The 16,778-nt window shown below is 43.4% G+C and overlaps 1 protein-coding gene across 2 annotated transcripts in view; it reads left to right on the forward strand.

Annotated features, from left to right (window-relative positions):
• Nucleotides 1–16,778, forward strand: part of tanc1b (tetratricopeptide repeat, ankyrin repeat and coiled-coil containing 1b) — a 97,452-nt gene that overhangs the window by 33,762 nt on the left and 46,912 nt on the right. Inside the window, exon 4 of one of the 2 annotated variants that reach the window (XM_076746773.1) lies at nucleotides 6,573–6,677. In XM_076746773.1, the coding sequence (XP_076602888.1) occupies nucleotides 6,573–6,677 (105 nt within the window). Of the gene's footprint in view, nucleotides 1–6,465; nucleotides 6,678–16,778 lie in introns of those variants that run through there. The other variant, XM_076746774.1, reaches the window with a different exon arrangement.

A 16,778-nucleotide genomic window follows, 5' to 3' on the forward strand; every position in this document is an offset into this window, starting at 1 on the left:
TTCAGAAAACATTTTGCAGCTTGACTTCATTTCCAGACACATTGGATAATCCATGGAAGGCTCCAACTTAGTGGTTTTTCTTTTCATGAAAGCTTCAGAGGGGACAACAGGGAAACATTGAGTTAATTAGGAGTGTGACGGATGCCTGAGCCGCAAAGTCCTGGTGGCGTTGAGTGCCACCGCTTTGATCAGCTAAGCCCTGAGCTTAACCATGAAACACAGCACCCTGACATGTGTTGAACAGCACCTAGGCTTTATAGTCTTAATAGTTTACAGGCACCCTAAAGGCCCACGGACGGACATTTACTGCAGGAATGTTGCCTGAATGGACCCATCTTGCTCCAACCCAGTGCAGGTCAAAGATCAAGTGTTGAAAAAGTTGAGCCTCAAACTTGTGTGTGTTGAGTATAGTTGATGACACAGTGAATGAGGTTTTCAGGTCTTTTTCAACAGTTAGAAACTCCACCTCTGATCGTCTCCTGGGTATCTCCACAGTGACCTCCTCTGGTTGTTATAGGTTACTGTGCCATTGCGGGATTAAAAGCATCTGTTGTCCTCAAGGTTGCTCTGCTCGGTGAGTTGCACGTGTGTAAAGTTGACTCTTTTGTTGAATGAGTGATGAAGAGTGGTGTACGCAGAGGTGACCGCAGTGCTGCCACTGCATGAGATGTGTGACCTTTCTGTAGTCACATGACTAAACTGGTGGCACTGTGCTTTGCCTCCACGGCTGCCTGCAAGGGATCATAAAACAGCAATTCATATCAATTTACTGCCGTCATGGACAGTGTATCATTTTAATTGGTGTATCTACAATGAGGCCACAAGGAAATGGTTTCGGGTAGGCCGTCGTGTGTACTGACATGAGTTCAGTAGGTTTGTCTGTGATGGAGGCTTTGGCCTTCAGTGGTTCAGAGTTTGGCTCATTTATCGATCAGCCAAGCAGGTCTGCAAATCACCGCAAGAGAGCACAGGTCACTATTCTGATCTGATCTCTCTATGAATGGATCTGGAAGTGTTTTTGTCATCAGGCAGGGTGGCGGGCCTGTTAATGCTCTTTAATCTGGTCAGATCCTGCTGTGCTTGGACACCTAGACCCAATAGGCCAACCTGAAAATGCTACGACCCCACAGCTTTTGGCTTCCTAGATCTAGGTGTGTGCGTGTGTGTGTTTGTGTGTGTGTGTCTGGAGCGGTCTGAACTCTTTGCTGCTTATCGTCTCTTAATCTCTGTTTACTTGGAGCACATTGAATGCTATACATTAATTCGCTGCTGAAGCCACTGCAGTCTTACCAGTGCGCTTGTGTTGTGGTCATTAACCACCACAGCCATTTCGTGAAAATGTCTGTGTCGTGTGAGATTTTTTTGTGGAGCAGGGGTTAAAGGATTCAGAGGATATTATCACTGCAGGCCACATTAAACGACGCCGAAGGCCATTTGGTAAAACACTTGAGGTTTTCTCCGTGGATTTGTGTGTTTTCGCTAAGCCTCATCGTTATAAAGCAGTCATTAACAGCATGTGCAAGTTCAAGGACCGTGTCTGCTTAAAGTGAAACCACCGAACAGAAAATTATGTCATAAGATTAGAAATTACATAATTCCTTTTAACTGTATAACTCGTTTTGAGATGAACACATTTTTCCTCGTCAATACACATATTCATCTTTAACTAGCTGCTTATTAGCCTGCAGATTTGTACCATATTGACTTTTTATTAGTCATTATAAAGTCCTTGATAGTGCTTTATTCTGGGGGTTAGAGCTAATAAGGACTAGATAATTAAGATCATAACTCATGTACAACAGCTTCCATACTTGCGATCAATAACCAGTAATGAGGAGGTTATTGAGGGAGATTTTCTCCTACGTTGCCAGATGAGAACAATTTATTTTGCTCTTCTGTCAAGAGGATATGAACTCTCTTCAAAGCCAGTTGTAGCCCATTTGAGGTGAGCTCTCCTCAAGCCAGCTCTGGGGTATTGACAGTAACCAGACAGCCCTGAGGGAACATCGATGCCTCTGTGAGAGCTGAGCCGGTAAAAGACCCCGCGATGCTGCAGGGACCCTTTGAAAGGTTCCTCTGATGAGCACCCGGTGAAATGTTCTATCCGGTTCTCCACTTCACTGCGCTTCACTACGCTCCAGCTTTGGCTCCTTATCACATGCAATCCCCTTTTTCATCTGCAATGGAATCCCAATTCACCTACTGCCTAAGAGAGCGGCTCTGATGTACAGTCACTGCTTCTTCAGTCAGTAGAATCAGGATGCTCACATGATACCGAGGGGCATCGTAGGGGAAAAGAAAAAACTTGGCTTACTTAACATTGCTTGGGCTGCTGTTACCTTTTGAAAATGTATGACCATGTGCACAATGGAGACTAATACATAATTCACAGCAGCGTGTGAAACAGCATGCGTGAGATTTGTCATGACTATTCAACATGTAGTGTTTAAAAAAAAAAACAACAAAAAAACAATTACCAGTCTCTCACTCAGTGCAGCGCAGCGATCGAATTGACCAGGAGAGGGTAATGGCAATATGTCAGGCTGTGAATAGGGACTGAATCATGAATTAGCGTTCACATTTTAAGTTCAAAAAGCACCATGGCTGTAATACTTTTCCATCTATTTTGCAACCATAATGATGAAAAGATTAAAAGCTTGGCACAGCTATTAACAAGACCAATTATAACCTCATTCTCCCTGTAAGACGCTCAATGAATAACACTGGTGGCTCGGTTTGACATGCAGTCTCATCTATCGTTCTTTTTTTTTTTTATCCTCCAGAATATATTATTTTTCACTTTTGAGTTGAAGAATGACATTTTGGCACATAAAGAGGGCTGTTGTGAGCCTGCTCTCATTCTCTTTGCCGCACAAAGGGGACACACTGTCTTATTGAAAAGTTGAAATGTGAAGAAGTCAGAGTCCATCGTGAAGAATGCTGGGAAAACTCCTTGATCACTTCCTCGCCACGAACAATCCTCTCTTTCACTGCCTTTGGCTGGACATTGCAAGTTGTTGCTCGCAGGTATTCGACTGTTTTGGTGTGTGTGTGTGTGTGTATGTGTGTGCATGCGCCTCCTGATTGATAGCTCGCTGGTCATGGATTCCTGAATCTCACAGTGAGTTCTGGTGAGTAAAGAGCTCTCTGCAGTCACAGCTCGTCTGGCTGCTTTACCCCAGAGACAGCCTTTCCTCTCTTTTTCCACCTCAAGATACTAAACGTGAATGACAAGATCGAAGATAACAAACATGAATTCAAGTTATGTTTTGGTGTTGCAACCCCAAAAACTGCTCTTAACCACCACCAGTCTCTTTCAGCGTGCTTTCGAGGCAGTCTCCTAGCATTTCCTTGCTCTGATGAGCTCCTGCCTGCTTTTTGGAGGATGTCAGGATGAGGCTTGTCGTCTCTGAGTGGAGTTTGTTCAGAATACTGAGACTTAATGCGTTTTAATTTGGTTGAGACCAAGACAGCTGAGTGATAATTGTCTGCAGAAAAGCCTCACATTCTTCCCTGTCTTTATCATTTCCTCTGTGGTTCTTTATAAAATTTGGGGAAATGAGAGTTTGATGATAATAGTCTTGCATATATTGTTTAAAATCAATGTGCATGTGACTATATTCACCTGTCAGTCACATAAAAGTAGGCCTGAACTACATCCAAAAATGCAATATCACTATTATTTTGACAGATATTGAGATGACAGTATTAGTCATGGTTGTAGTGCGAATGGTGATTTTTGCATTTTATTTTCACTGAAAACATATGAAAATGATGTTGTACCAAACAGGCATGTTTCCTCATGTCTGGAGAATATGACGCGAAGGCCGAAGCGTCTCTGTAGCACCATAGTGCTTCATTTCTGATGGTATGTCGTGACGCCTTTTACCATTATTAAAAAATTGCATCTCCTGCAGTTTGAATATTGCACTCGGCCGTATTGCGGTTTTGATACTATTGCGATTAATTGCTCGGCTCTGCATGAAAGTGAAAGCACGTCTGGTTTCTGCCTCTCACTCGGTCGTCGTCCTTCAAGGGTCACATGTCCGACACTTCCATTTCTGCGACCTTTTCATGCCTGTTATAAACTGCAATTGCTTATTCGTCAGTGCTCCATTTAAAAGGGCAGAGCGGTAATGACACCCTGTTAAGTCTTGAGATGAGCTTTTGAATGGAAAGAAACGCCTGTGTGCTTTGTCTGTCATGTGCTGATGCTCAGACATCAGAGTCTTGCTGAAGGACCTTTTGCCGATTCCTTGTATTATTGGCTGTCAGATATGGCCTAAAATTAGCCTTGATAGCCCGCCACATGTTTGTTATTTCATGTATGGATCCTGTGTTCCTCTCTGCACTTTGTGTTAGACCGAATCTGAAGTTCAGCATATGGTTTAAATTACTCAAACTATGCCCTCTGTTGTTTTAAATGAAATACGCTCATAGGAACATATTTGGCAGTGCGCTTTTGGTCCAAGATATTTACCTGAACCGAGTGTGTCTCACACACAGCCCTCTCTGTCTCTGTAGTCCCACTTTAATTGGAGCTGTGTGACTCCTGGGGAATAGGTTGTGCCTGACCATCCACAAATGAATGGAGGTTTTCACGACAGACTCTTTGACTTTGTCTGCCAAATGACGGGCTGACTTGGATTGCTTTTGCAGATGCTTCGCTGGATCAGTCCCCTTGAGGCTTAGACCTCATCTATGTACACAAATTGGAAATCCAATATTTAGATTATAGCGCGTTTAAACGACACCATCATCACCTCAACTATTTTTCACTTCATGCAACAACTGCTGCTGCTCCCCTGACAGACAGCTGCGTTTGATTACGGGCTTTTACGTTGAGCTCTTTGACTTGTTCATCATTTGCAGACAGTCAGTTTGTAAAGGCAGAAGCTCTTCTCGGGTATCAGAAGCATCGTTCCTCACTATGCATTTCAAGTCGCATATCCATAGATGGCACTGTGCATCAAGCTGACTTTGACTCTCATGCTTGGTTTGTTGCAATGACACTTCCAGATCATTTCCTCTCACATGGCTCCCGCTGTAACCCCCCCCCCCCCCCCCCTTACCCTAACTCTAACCTCCACTCTTAGTACCTGCAGCCAAGATCGAAGCTGTGGTTTTAGAAATTGTTCCATCTGACTAATAGGATTTTTTTTTTTTTTGTTGAGTGGGAGTGACTGGTTATTGAATGTGGTAATAGGAAATGGCTATCTCTGCTTTCCCATCTAATCTTTATGTTATGACTGGGGTTACACATACAGTCATCTGATAACAGGAGTCTGGAGGAGGAGGAGGAGGAGGAGGTTTGGATTGGGTTACAGTAGGTCAAGGTTGGAGTAGCATGGAGGAGTGGTGCAAGGGGAGGCATGCTGTTGCTGTTCTCTGTGGATTTATGAATCTAAATTATACAGCAGCATCCTGTTTTCGGATCATTTCTGCCGTTTTGCTTTTGTATCTGGATTGACTGTTTTCGCAGAAGAAGCTGTGGGGCCGAACTAGAGAACCTGGAAATGTGCAGACCTAGCTGCTCGGGAGATGTTTGTGTCATGGCTTAATATTTAGTCTGGTGTCTTTGCTGGATCTCCTGCACGTATAAACAATTATATTGCCACTCTTAGGAAAGATTAGTAGGCTCACTGAAAGCATGAGCCTTATTTTGTGTCTGTTAAGGGCAGATTAAAAGGCTGTTGTTGCTGAATACGTTAGAGGCAAATCGTTTTGCATGCACAGAGATGGAAAAGGAGCCGTGTCTCTAGTCGGGTGAGTGTGTCAGTGGTTTATTTTAAAGTTCGGCACAGTGAGCAAGCATTCTGCGTGGAGCTGTGGGCTTTTCTAATTCTGTCACGGTGTGAGCAGAGGGAACAGCGCAGCCAGCTAACCTCGACTCCTCACCAAAGACAAAGACAGTCCTCAGAGGGCTGTACCGCTGTCCCAGATACATCATCTGACTTGCACCAGGACACCTGGACCTTAATCTATCCATTTGTATCCCTGAGGCTGTGCTTTCATTGGAGCGCTCACAGCTCATCATGCAGAAAAACTCCGTGCACGTGTGTGTTTGAACACTTATTTCTTAAAGTTCACGAAGAGGCTAATTGTTGTGGTTTCCTGCTGCAGTTTACATTCCCTGAGCCGGCTAGCAGTGTTTTACTGGGAGTCTCCAGCCATGCAGACAATATTCTGGGTTGTCAGACAGACCAGAGCTGCTATCAGCGCAGGGAGCTGTCTGAGAAAGTGTGTGTGAGTGTGTGTGTGTGTGTGTGTGTGTGAGAGAGAGAGAGAGAGAGAGAGAGAGTGAGTGAGTTTATGTGAGCTACGGAGTGCAGCCAAGCCTGTCCAACTAAGACACCACCGCCTCTCATCTCTAGTCCCATCTGGAACACGTTAATCCAGCGAGAACTCTCTCTCTCTCTGTTTCTCTCATTCTTTCCTCTTTTGCATTTCCCTCCCCACCTCTCTCTCTCTCTCTCTCTCTCTCGCTCTCTCTCTCTCTGTCTGACACACTCTCTCTCTCTCTCTCTCTCTCTCTCTCTCATTCTCCCTGTATCCTCGGTTCATGCTAGCAGGTCCAATCAGGAAGCCCAAGTATGTGGAGAGTCCTCGCATTCCTTCTGATGCCATCGTTTCAGCGCTGAGGAAGGTGGCCGATAACAAGGAGTCCGCACACAATGGTGAGTTTTGCTTTCTGTTGACTTGTGTGTGTGTGTGTGTGTGTGTGTGTGTGTGTGTGTGTGTGTGTGTGTGTGTGTGTGCGCGCGCTTTTGTTTTTGGAGAGATTACAAACAGTTACACTTCACAACTTTCCCCTAATGCTGCCATCGGTCGTCATAGCGGTGTGTGTGTTTTGTGTTACATAGCATATCATTGTCCATGAGGTCAGGGATAGGTCTGTAGGTCCATCATGTAAATACCAGTGAGTTAGAGCAGGATTCCTTCGTGTAGCCTGTTACACAAACACACAATAGTGCTGTGTTTATTTTCGAGTGTGTGTTTAGATTACAGAGGAGTCAGTTTTCTTTGGTTTGGGGATACACTGTCGGACCGAAGCGCTTGATTTGTTTCATGGGAACGTAATGAGGACAAGACCTTAAATTTCGCAGTAATTGGACATGAATGTGTGTGTTTCCATGTTTCCATGTGTTGTTGCTGCCTATCCTCTCCTGTTTTGGGCGTTGTGTGTTTGTATGTGTGTGGGTAATGTTCCACTAAGTGCTCTTGTTTTGATTTCCAGCAGAGCAGGGCAGGCTCAGATTCCTCCCGTAGGCTTAAGTGGAGTTGTAGGATGCGTTATCTTTAGCAAAAGGCAACACAGAAACTAGTGCCCTCTTTGTACATGGCTCACATATGCAGACAGTAGCAGCCCAGCGCAGCCCAGTCACTGTTGACTGTTGCATACCAAGGCAGGAGGGTGTGTCTGACATTCAGCTGGCACAGAGCAGCGTTTCGGCTCAGCGCGGGCTACCGGCAGATAGCGGACGCCAGATAAACGTTATCTCATGACAGCTGGTGCAGTTGGCCCTGTTACTAAGCTAATTTTATGAGCTGTGTACTCCAAAAAAAATTTTTTTGAGACCTGGTTTGAATTTTCGGAGCAGAAATGTATCGAGAGACTCTGAAATTGGCATTTATCAAACCGTACACATTTGCTTATCTACAGTGTTCACTTCTTCCGTATTAGTCTTATTAAAAGAATATAGGACCTAATATTTTGTTAAATTGTCATAAAGCATTGGTTCAACTGAAGAAAGCCTTTTGTTTTTTATTCTTTTACAAGTCAGTGTGACTCATAGTACTACCCCTACTACAACTACTACTACTACTGTTAATAATAATGATAATAAATGTGCAAGACGGCACACTGTGATTCCATCAAACAGTGATATTTCCTGAGATGGTTATCTTACCCATGCAGTCTTAATATAAATGCAAACCCACCACAGGCGATCAACAACCTCTCCCCCTTCTTACCATCACCGAACACCTCTGCAGATCTCCTCTTGACACGCATATGCATAAACATACACATTCACCCGCCTGTGCTGTCGTCAAAGCCGTCTTTCCTAAGCTTTCCCTGCTCTGTCTTGCTTCTCAGCACAGAGGAAAGAAAAGTAATGCTCAAAGTGAGTGTACTTGTTCATGTTAACAAAACTGTTTGTGTTTACAGAGCAGCTCTTGTTGAAGGACCTTGTGTGCTTAGTGGTGCCTCTTCTCTAATTTCGTTCTTTGCTAAAATTACTCTTCAGGCGGTATAACAAGCCCAGCTATCTGACAAGTATGCGACAGATCACTGAGCAATCCTCCAGAGAATCGTTTTGCCACCGCACAATGTAGAGAAGCTTCCAACCGATTCAGCCTCAATCACAGAGAAAACTAATTCAATTTTGCCGTGTATTTTTCTTCTAGTTTGGTCCTGCTGATAGAGAGAACAGTCACAGATCTGGTCAATTCATGCCAAATGAGAAATGACATTGCACCTCATAGGACAGCTGTGCACTGCTTAATTTTGGATATTTTTATTGCTTATAACTGTTGGAACAGCAGCAAAAGTCGGCCTCTCCTTAATCAGCTTCAGGCATTTAGAGCATTTTTCACTATCTATTTTGTAGCTTTGGTTGCGATTTGTGCAGCTTCTTAACTATCGATTCAGCTCTCGCAGAACTGAGGAAATGTCTGTTTTTAAGGTCAGACAGCTACTTACCTGTGGCCTTTACTGCTGCCATGCACAGTTATTCAGTAAACATGAGCACATCAGCCAGGAGAAAACGACCTACCTTCTTTTTCAGACAGCCACAGTTAGCAGGTAAAAGAAGTTTACTGCTGAGAAATTACAGGAATGAGCCAACCTACTCAGATAATTATGTACAATTAAGCACTGTATAAATTCTAGACTAATGGTGGCTAATTGTGAAAGCCCAGCTGTAGTAGGATGAGGCCCCGTGCAGCTGACAAGCTTCTGAGAACAGCCACACATGCTATGCCTTTGCTTTTCTCTCCCATTCTGACAATTTCAGACATTTGCATTTCATTTGCAGTTCCACCATACAGTTAGCACTGGTGTCGCTGAGTTTAGCACAGGCCTGTTACATCAACTGGATCCATTTAAATTAACTTGTGTCACACGTCACTTGTAACAAGGACATATCTGGTGTCCTTTGTCAATAAAGAGAGCAGCGTGTTGTCTCCGACTTCAGAGAGGGTAAACAATGCTGCCTTTTTTTTTTTTTTTTTTTTTTTTTTGCTAACTGAGACGGGACGAGATGGTTGTTTGACATTGCAGCTTTTGTAACAAGGTCAGCGTCAGCCTGGAATGTTGATACGGTGCCTGAAGAATCTGAGTCAGAAAATCCATTGGAAGTTTTGCAGCATGAGAACTGTGTGACATTTAGGCCCCAAATAAAGTGAGTTCTTTGGAGTTGTAAAGGGGCTTTTTGTTGGGTGTTGTGTTGCTGGATGCCTCTCTGGGATGTCAAACCATGCTTCACGTCAATAGTCACATCTTGAGTGCAGCTTTTGAGCCATTGCAGGCAGTGCATACCCTGATGTGTCTAATCTGGTGAACGTCATTTTAAAGATTGTTATGCAGTATCATTTTTAGTGTGTGTGTGGATTTCATACGTGATTTAAGCTCGCATGTGGACGCTCCCTGTTGTGGACGAGCAGGAGTCATCTCACACAGCTCCGTCTTTGAGGAAGGATAGAGTTTCTTGTGCATGCGTGTTTTTATTTTGTCTGTGAGTCTGCAAGCACATTTATGTTTGTTTATGCATGTGCGTGTTTGTGTGCACGAGTGCATTTGCAACAGGCAGCCAACAGTCCCCCTGACAAAATTGTTTCAGCTGTGGTCAGAGCTCTCTGTCTCTGTCAATCAAGAGTCAGGTCCTGTCCTTTCCCACCATTATGTTCCTCTCTGTTACACCCCCTCGATTACAACCCCAGAGAGACCCGGGCCCAAGCACTTAACACCTGTTTCTTTATGTACTGATTATGTTGTCAATGCTCAAAATATGACCCAATTTATATTAAGTATTCAGTGAATTTGCACCACCGAGATGCGGTTGTGGTATTGCTTTCACTCCTCTGTTGTAACTATACTGTTAGTAATCTGACCTGTCATTGTTATTTCTTGTACATTGTGTGTTACTAATCTGTTAACACGTTTTGAAGTCCATGCCTTCCTTTGTGCTGTTCCTGGCTGTCTGTTATTGTTAATGTTAAATTGGGGCTTAACAGTGAAAACATATGTTAAATTAAACATGTTTAGCTGTTTAGCTGTGTCAATATAGGGCTAATTAAAATGCCTAACCATGGCAGAATGCAGAACTTAACAGATTCAGCTCCGTGTGAGTGTATGTTTGCTTGTCCTGATGTGTAAAACATTGACATGTCAAAGAAAAGTAATCTGATGCACGGTCCCACAGCCTCAGCTGGCGTCCTAGCAGGCTGCATGAGAAGAATGCTTTGGCAAATGTAGGAACCCATGGTGTTACCGGTGGCTTGTTTTTACACTCGTTTTGATTTGCCACTTCCTAAAACAGTCCAGATGATGTATTGTTCTTATTTCCTTGGTGTTACACTGTGTTGAGAATGTGAGGGATGTGAGGAAGAGTTTTTTTTCCACTAAAGAACGCAAGGCAGTTTTATGAACTGGCTATATTTTGTGCCACTCAACACTCAAGCCCAATTATTCAAGTCCCAGTGTGAGCAGTTTATATAACCCATGAAGATTTTCACACAGCCTTCATCACCATCTACCATCGAGGAAACCTGTGACTGAGATGAATGGGCTGTAGTTTCTTGTGGGCTGTAGCAGGGTGCTGGTTCTGCCCCTTCTCTACGGCCTGTGGTCCCTTTTTTAATCAACAGCTGTGAGCTGAAACTTTGCATGTTGTCTGACTCTCCCCTTGTTTAATGATGAAGCTTCATTAATCTGTGCTGCTCATCTCTGGAGGATCCTTACATCGCAGCCACTGTGCCCCGCAGCAGGAAGACCCTTTAGCTCTGTTGGTCAAATGGTTAATGAAATGCCGTCCCTATCTACAGTTAGAAAAACAATAATAACAGCTGGCGTGTGGTGTCAAACTGAGATGTCAGTCAAAACTATGATTCCTATCACCTTACCATCCCCATCCTCCAAATCTCACTTTACCTATTATCGACAGTCTCACCTCAGTTTGCTCTAATGTCTCATTGGACGCTCCATCTGCGCTCGCAGCGAAGGACATTTGCGGTTCTAACGGTGGAATGTGCAATAAGAGTGCTCAACGTGCTTCAGGGGCCCACGTCACCTCGTACCTCTGAACTCAAATGGGGAAGCAGGATGCATGTTCTCATCGAGGGTTCATTAAACAGGCTCCACTGTTGTGGTAATGAAACTCCAGCTGCTAATGAGCACCGGCTGGATTGTTTTCTCGGCAGGGAGAGAGCCAGGACAGCTCCGTGGAGCCGGTCTGTTCATGGGGTTCGCCCCCCTCCACCAGCCGTCTTCTGCTCCTCCTCCTTCCGTCTTCATTCTTCCTCATTTCACACCTGCTCATAAACTTCCTCAGGCCAGCAGATAACGATGTTGTTTTGTTTTTGCCTCCATTTGCTGTACTGTTACTGGAATAATGAAAAGTGGTTCCAGCTACATCCCTGTTTTTTTTTCCCCACATCCTAACGATGGTGTAAGATATAGAGGACTAATCAGATGCTGTAAAGGGAGCCGTTGTACTTCACACCTGCCTTCCATCCAGATTAATGCAGTCATTTTACCTTATGTGTACTGACAACGCTGCTGTTGCCCTGCTGCCACAGTTTCATTATCAACCCCGCCACAGAATCATAAATAATGTGAGCTCCATTATGAAGCCTTAAACTGATTCATAAGGTCGTGCTAAGTGACACACACGTTTAAAGCTAGTGTTGCTCTCACAGATCAAAAGTCATGAAGTCATGGAGTCCATTGGTGTGGGAACAATTAATAAACTGGGTTAATCAAGATGAGAGTAGTTAATGAGAGCCGTGAGACCAATGCAGCTGATTGACTACACTCATTGTTTCTGGAAAGTATTTTATCCAGTGCAAAATTACAGGAGGTGAGTTATAATAGACAGAGCTTTAGCAGGCCTCCTTTCCCTCTCGTCAAATTGTTAACATTGAGACAGCCTACGGCCTTGGCAGGACGCTCACCTTTATCTAAACTGTCCATTTACTGAGCCTGTATGGTCTGAGTCTCCTAACAGCTTTGTGGTGTTGTCTTCGTACACACATGCTTCTAATTAGTCTGTATGTCCATGTAAAGGGTTGTTCTCTTTGGCTTATTTTGCCTTTACACTCCACAGAACTTCTGCAGAGTTAGTTAAATAAATAAAAGAAATCCGTAAGCAGATAAATTACATTTCCTTCCTTCCACTTTCCTTCCTAGAGCAATGATAATTGAATGTGATTTTCCAGATATGTCATTTGTGTTGCACATTGGAGCCTATTCTAGCTAATATAACTAGTCTGTCATCTAGTCACTGTAGTTCTGACTGGAAGCAGCAGCAGATAGTTAGGATTATTAGACCATTGCAGGGGTTTGCACGGGGTCTTGTAATAGTGCTCCAGTGCTCCGGTGACACATTTTTGGAACATAATATAATAAAATGGCCAGAGTTAACACACTGTGAAACAAATGCCCCTTCATTTTTTTTAAATACATGTATTTAAAAGGATCCTTTTAAGATGAACACTAAAACTTCTCTTGCACATCATACATAATCACATACAGTAGATTCTTATCGCCAGACAGTATGATGATAATTCAGGGGATTTTTCCCAAAAAAGCTTCAGCTCAAAATTAGCTTGGATTTGAAATTCAGGATTCAGCTGAATTCTGTGACTTCTCCCAATTTGTGATGAAATAGAAAAGTCTCTTGAGGTCTGGCTGAACACTGGCTGACCGTAGCCTCAGTTTGTGCCTCTCATTCATGGCTACTGGTGGCGTTAAGACTTATTTGACTCTGCTATTATTCACAGCTTAACAAGATATTTGGGTATGTCGAACAGTAACGTTAACTATGACAAACAGCAGGTCTAAGTACTGACGTCCCCACAGACACACACTGGAGCAGCTGCTGGTAGAGGAGATGCCCAGCTACAACACAGGTCCCCCCTCAGTAACTCTCTCAAATAGATATAAATGTGCTCCCAGTGAGTGTCAAAGCTTTGCCAGACTCCCTGTCTTTCCAGTGGGGACACCGAGTCTGACAGTAGCTGCTCATGGCTGGTTAGCTCCGACTGCTAGCTCTACATTGCTGTCCATGCTACACTGAGTCATAGTCAAGTCAGTCTCCACTGTGTCCTCTTACCCTTTTCTATGCTATATGTTCCCTTCCACCCTTTTAGGGTTTAGTTACCCTTTAAATTTGTCTGTTTAAGAATTTTTACCCAGATGTGTACTGAGTGGGACATTTTCAGTTGAAAAACAATATGTTTTGTGATACTCCCCTCCCATAGATACAGTCCATCTACAGTATAAGTTTGTGTGTGACTAACCTGCTGTGCTTCAGGTAGATGATCTAATCTCTGAACACTGCGAGGCAGGCCAGCAGGTCTGGCCTTTATTCAGCCCACCGTCAGGTTATCTTGGGAAACAGGTAAACACCTTACAGTCAGAAGTGCTCCACTGCTGATAGCATTTTAAATCGCTAAGCCATAGCAGCCCTCTTTCATGCTGTCCCTCTCAGGAATGCCTGACAGCTTGAGAAACTGATAAACCCCATAATGACCCCCATAAAGACTGATTTGGTATGGATTGGAAAGTTATTTGCTACGTTGTACCTAAAATGAGATCTCTATCTCTATGTGTCAGTGCTGTGGTCATACGTCCCAGATTGAAGAAGCTGTTATGACAGAGGAACTAGAGAACTTGAGATTTATTATGGGACCTAGTTGAAGTTCTTCTTCTCCATTTATTGGAATTGCCATTCTTTAGCAGTATGAATAAAATATAGGTAAAGATAGAGTTCATAGAACGCATAAAATCAAGTAAAATACAACAGTTTATAAGAGGAGCAGCAGTTCGTAAGCGCGGCCTGCATCAGGAAGTCGTGGCTGGTTAAAGACCAGAGTGAAGAAATAAGTTTTTAGCTTTCTTTTGAAAATATTCAACAAGCTGTCTTTGCTGATATCTGTAGGTAGTGCGTTCCAGAGCTTTAGGGCCTAACGGACAAAAGCTGCATCCCCAATTTACTTTGGGCTGTTGCTGGAAATCTCCAATAAACCAGCCGCAGATGATCACAATGTCTGACGGCAAATAATAAAGGAGGGCCTCAGCAATGTAGCTGGGTCTTAGTCCATTAAGGGCTTTGTATACAAGGAGAAAGACCTTAAAAGCAATTCTAGATGTCACAGGAAGCCAGTGCAGAGCAGCTAAAGTCTCTCCCTTTTTTTCATGTGGGGAGGCCAATAAATAGTGCATTACAGTAATCGAGTCAGCTTGAAATAAAGACTTGACAATAAAATGGTAAGGAGTGATGAATTGGCTGGTCCCGGGGTTAACCATTTAGCTGTACTGGACAATTGTCCTGCTGTGTGATGAGTCTCACACTCCACACTTGACAAGCTGAAGCCAAGTAAGTGTAATGACATAAGCTCAGCACGCATTTCTTCACATACTCCATGTGCTGTGTTTTTATTCAGAAATGCAGCAACTCAACATGCTGCACCTTCTTTTCTCTCCTACTTCGAGTGGAGGCCATAGACGTCTCCCGGCGTGTGATTTTAGGCCGTTTAGTCTCCACAAATCCATTGTATTTGCATTTTTAGATCTAAAAGTCATGCCACGCCAAGCCTTTGACAGACTCTCGTAATGAAAAACAGTCTGTCATTGTCTGCCTCTAATGTACGGTCGCCATAAATGTGTGATGTGTAAGGTGCCCCTTTTAAAGACCTGGCACCAATCCCCATTATCGGTACCTGTCTACTAAAAGTTGATGGAGCGTGCAATGTGTTGTTGTGTATTTCAAATTGCTATTGACCCACAACTGGCGCTCAACATCGATGATATCTGAATTCTGAATTGTTTGTGTGCTGTATGTGTGTATGTGTGCATCAACAGCATCTTTAGGACCTCCTATTATGTCTGACAGTGAATCTGGTAAAGATGTCAATAAAGAACCGCAGCATTGAGCGTTTACACTGAAAACATTGTCAAAGCCAACAAGAAACTTATGAGCATGTTCTTAGTTATTAAGATTTGTTCATGTTGTGGTGGGTGAAATGATCATTGAATATGAATTAAACTTTTTTTCCAGTTTATAGAGCTACGTGAACGCGTAAAATGTTATAAACGAGCGACCCTGAATATATCAACATTGTTGTTGGCATTCAAGCCTCAATACTGTCTTTGCACCTGCAGGCTCCTGTCAGGCAGTTAAGTACACAAGTAGGCTGACATTCCCTGTATACAATTGATTTTCAATGTATGGTCTTTTTTTACTGCACTGTATTTACTTTGGAGAAAAGGTGGTGCAAGTACAGCACTGTGTGTGGGCTAGCGTTCAATACTGCACGGACAAGAGCATCCATTTATTCAGCGTAAAACCTTAAGGCCTATTTGGTTATTGCTATGGTTACTTTCAGAATTATACAATATTTCAGTTTCTCAAAATTAAAAGCAAGTTTTTTTTATTTTTTATTTTTTTGTTAAAGAGGCGGTGCAGCTCTCCTAAATTCACTGCCAGCATGAATCACAGACCAACATCACAAACCAAGCAACCAAGTGGGCACGTGTCACAGGGTTAACATAAATATTCTGCACAGTCTCAGTTTAGAGATATGTGCTTGTCTGGCACTATTGCAGTACAAGTATCTCATCTAACACATTTTGTTCTTGGCTGAAGGACGTAGGCACATGACTGACATGTGCCAAGCCATAATGGCTGATTCTGTTTTGTTCAGAAGCTCGTGTTAAATGTTTTATTCTTTCTTTATAAAATTGCTCTGGTAGTTCAAGGAAATTCAAGAGGCTTTGGTGCCCTTGAAGTAGTTGTGAATTAGTTCTTGCCACATGTGCAGTCTGCTTGATGAGGCGTGCTTTGTGTGTCGGGATAAAAATTCGACTGCCTTTCAATGATAAGACGGCCGGAGCTGCTGGTGAAATGAGAAGTGCAGGGATCATTGCAGGAGGAAGCTCACATGGTAAACTGTAAGCTGCTCCAGTTGGTGGCTCAGGTGGTACAGTGGGGTTGTCTTTTAATTGCACTTTTGATGGTTTGATCCCCGGCTCCTCTGTTTACATTTGAAGCATCCTTGGGCAGGATTGTTTCTGTTGTTTCATTCAGGTGTAGAAATATAGTGTTTGTGCTCCCTTTGCCATCCAAACTAAGCTCCTCTGGGCCTCGTTCAGACGACACGATTTTTGTCTTAAACGACTTTGACTCGTTCGTGGTGCTTCCTCGAGGAAACTTCAAACAGACAGGGTCGCTTTTGCCACCGCTCAACAAACTTTTCCTCTCTTTCATTGTCCCACCTGACAGCAGCAACCTCAGCATCCCTCCTCCTCCTCCTCTTCGCCATGTTTACCTGACAGAATTTTCCCCTCATTCTGAGCATTGCAGCAAAACAATGACAGCAATAGGCCTTTCTCAGTCACAGATTTTGGCTAACCAAAGCTCAGAGAAGGCTTCAGATGAATCTTGAGAATAAAAGTAGAGCTTGCTACAACAAAGCAGAGAGATACGGCTTGTGGTGCGCATTAGGCAGCAACTGTGAAATGTAAAAATATGGTGTGCCACTGAGATCATTTTACT

Source organism: Chaetodon auriga, chromosome 13 (assembly GCF_051107435.1).
Source record: "Chaetodon auriga isolate fChaAug3 chromosome 13, fChaAug3.hap1, whole genome shotgun sequence".
Lineage (NCBI taxonomy): Eukaryota > Metazoa > Chordata > Actinopteri > Chaetodontiformes > Chaetodontidae > Chaetodon > Chaetodon auriga.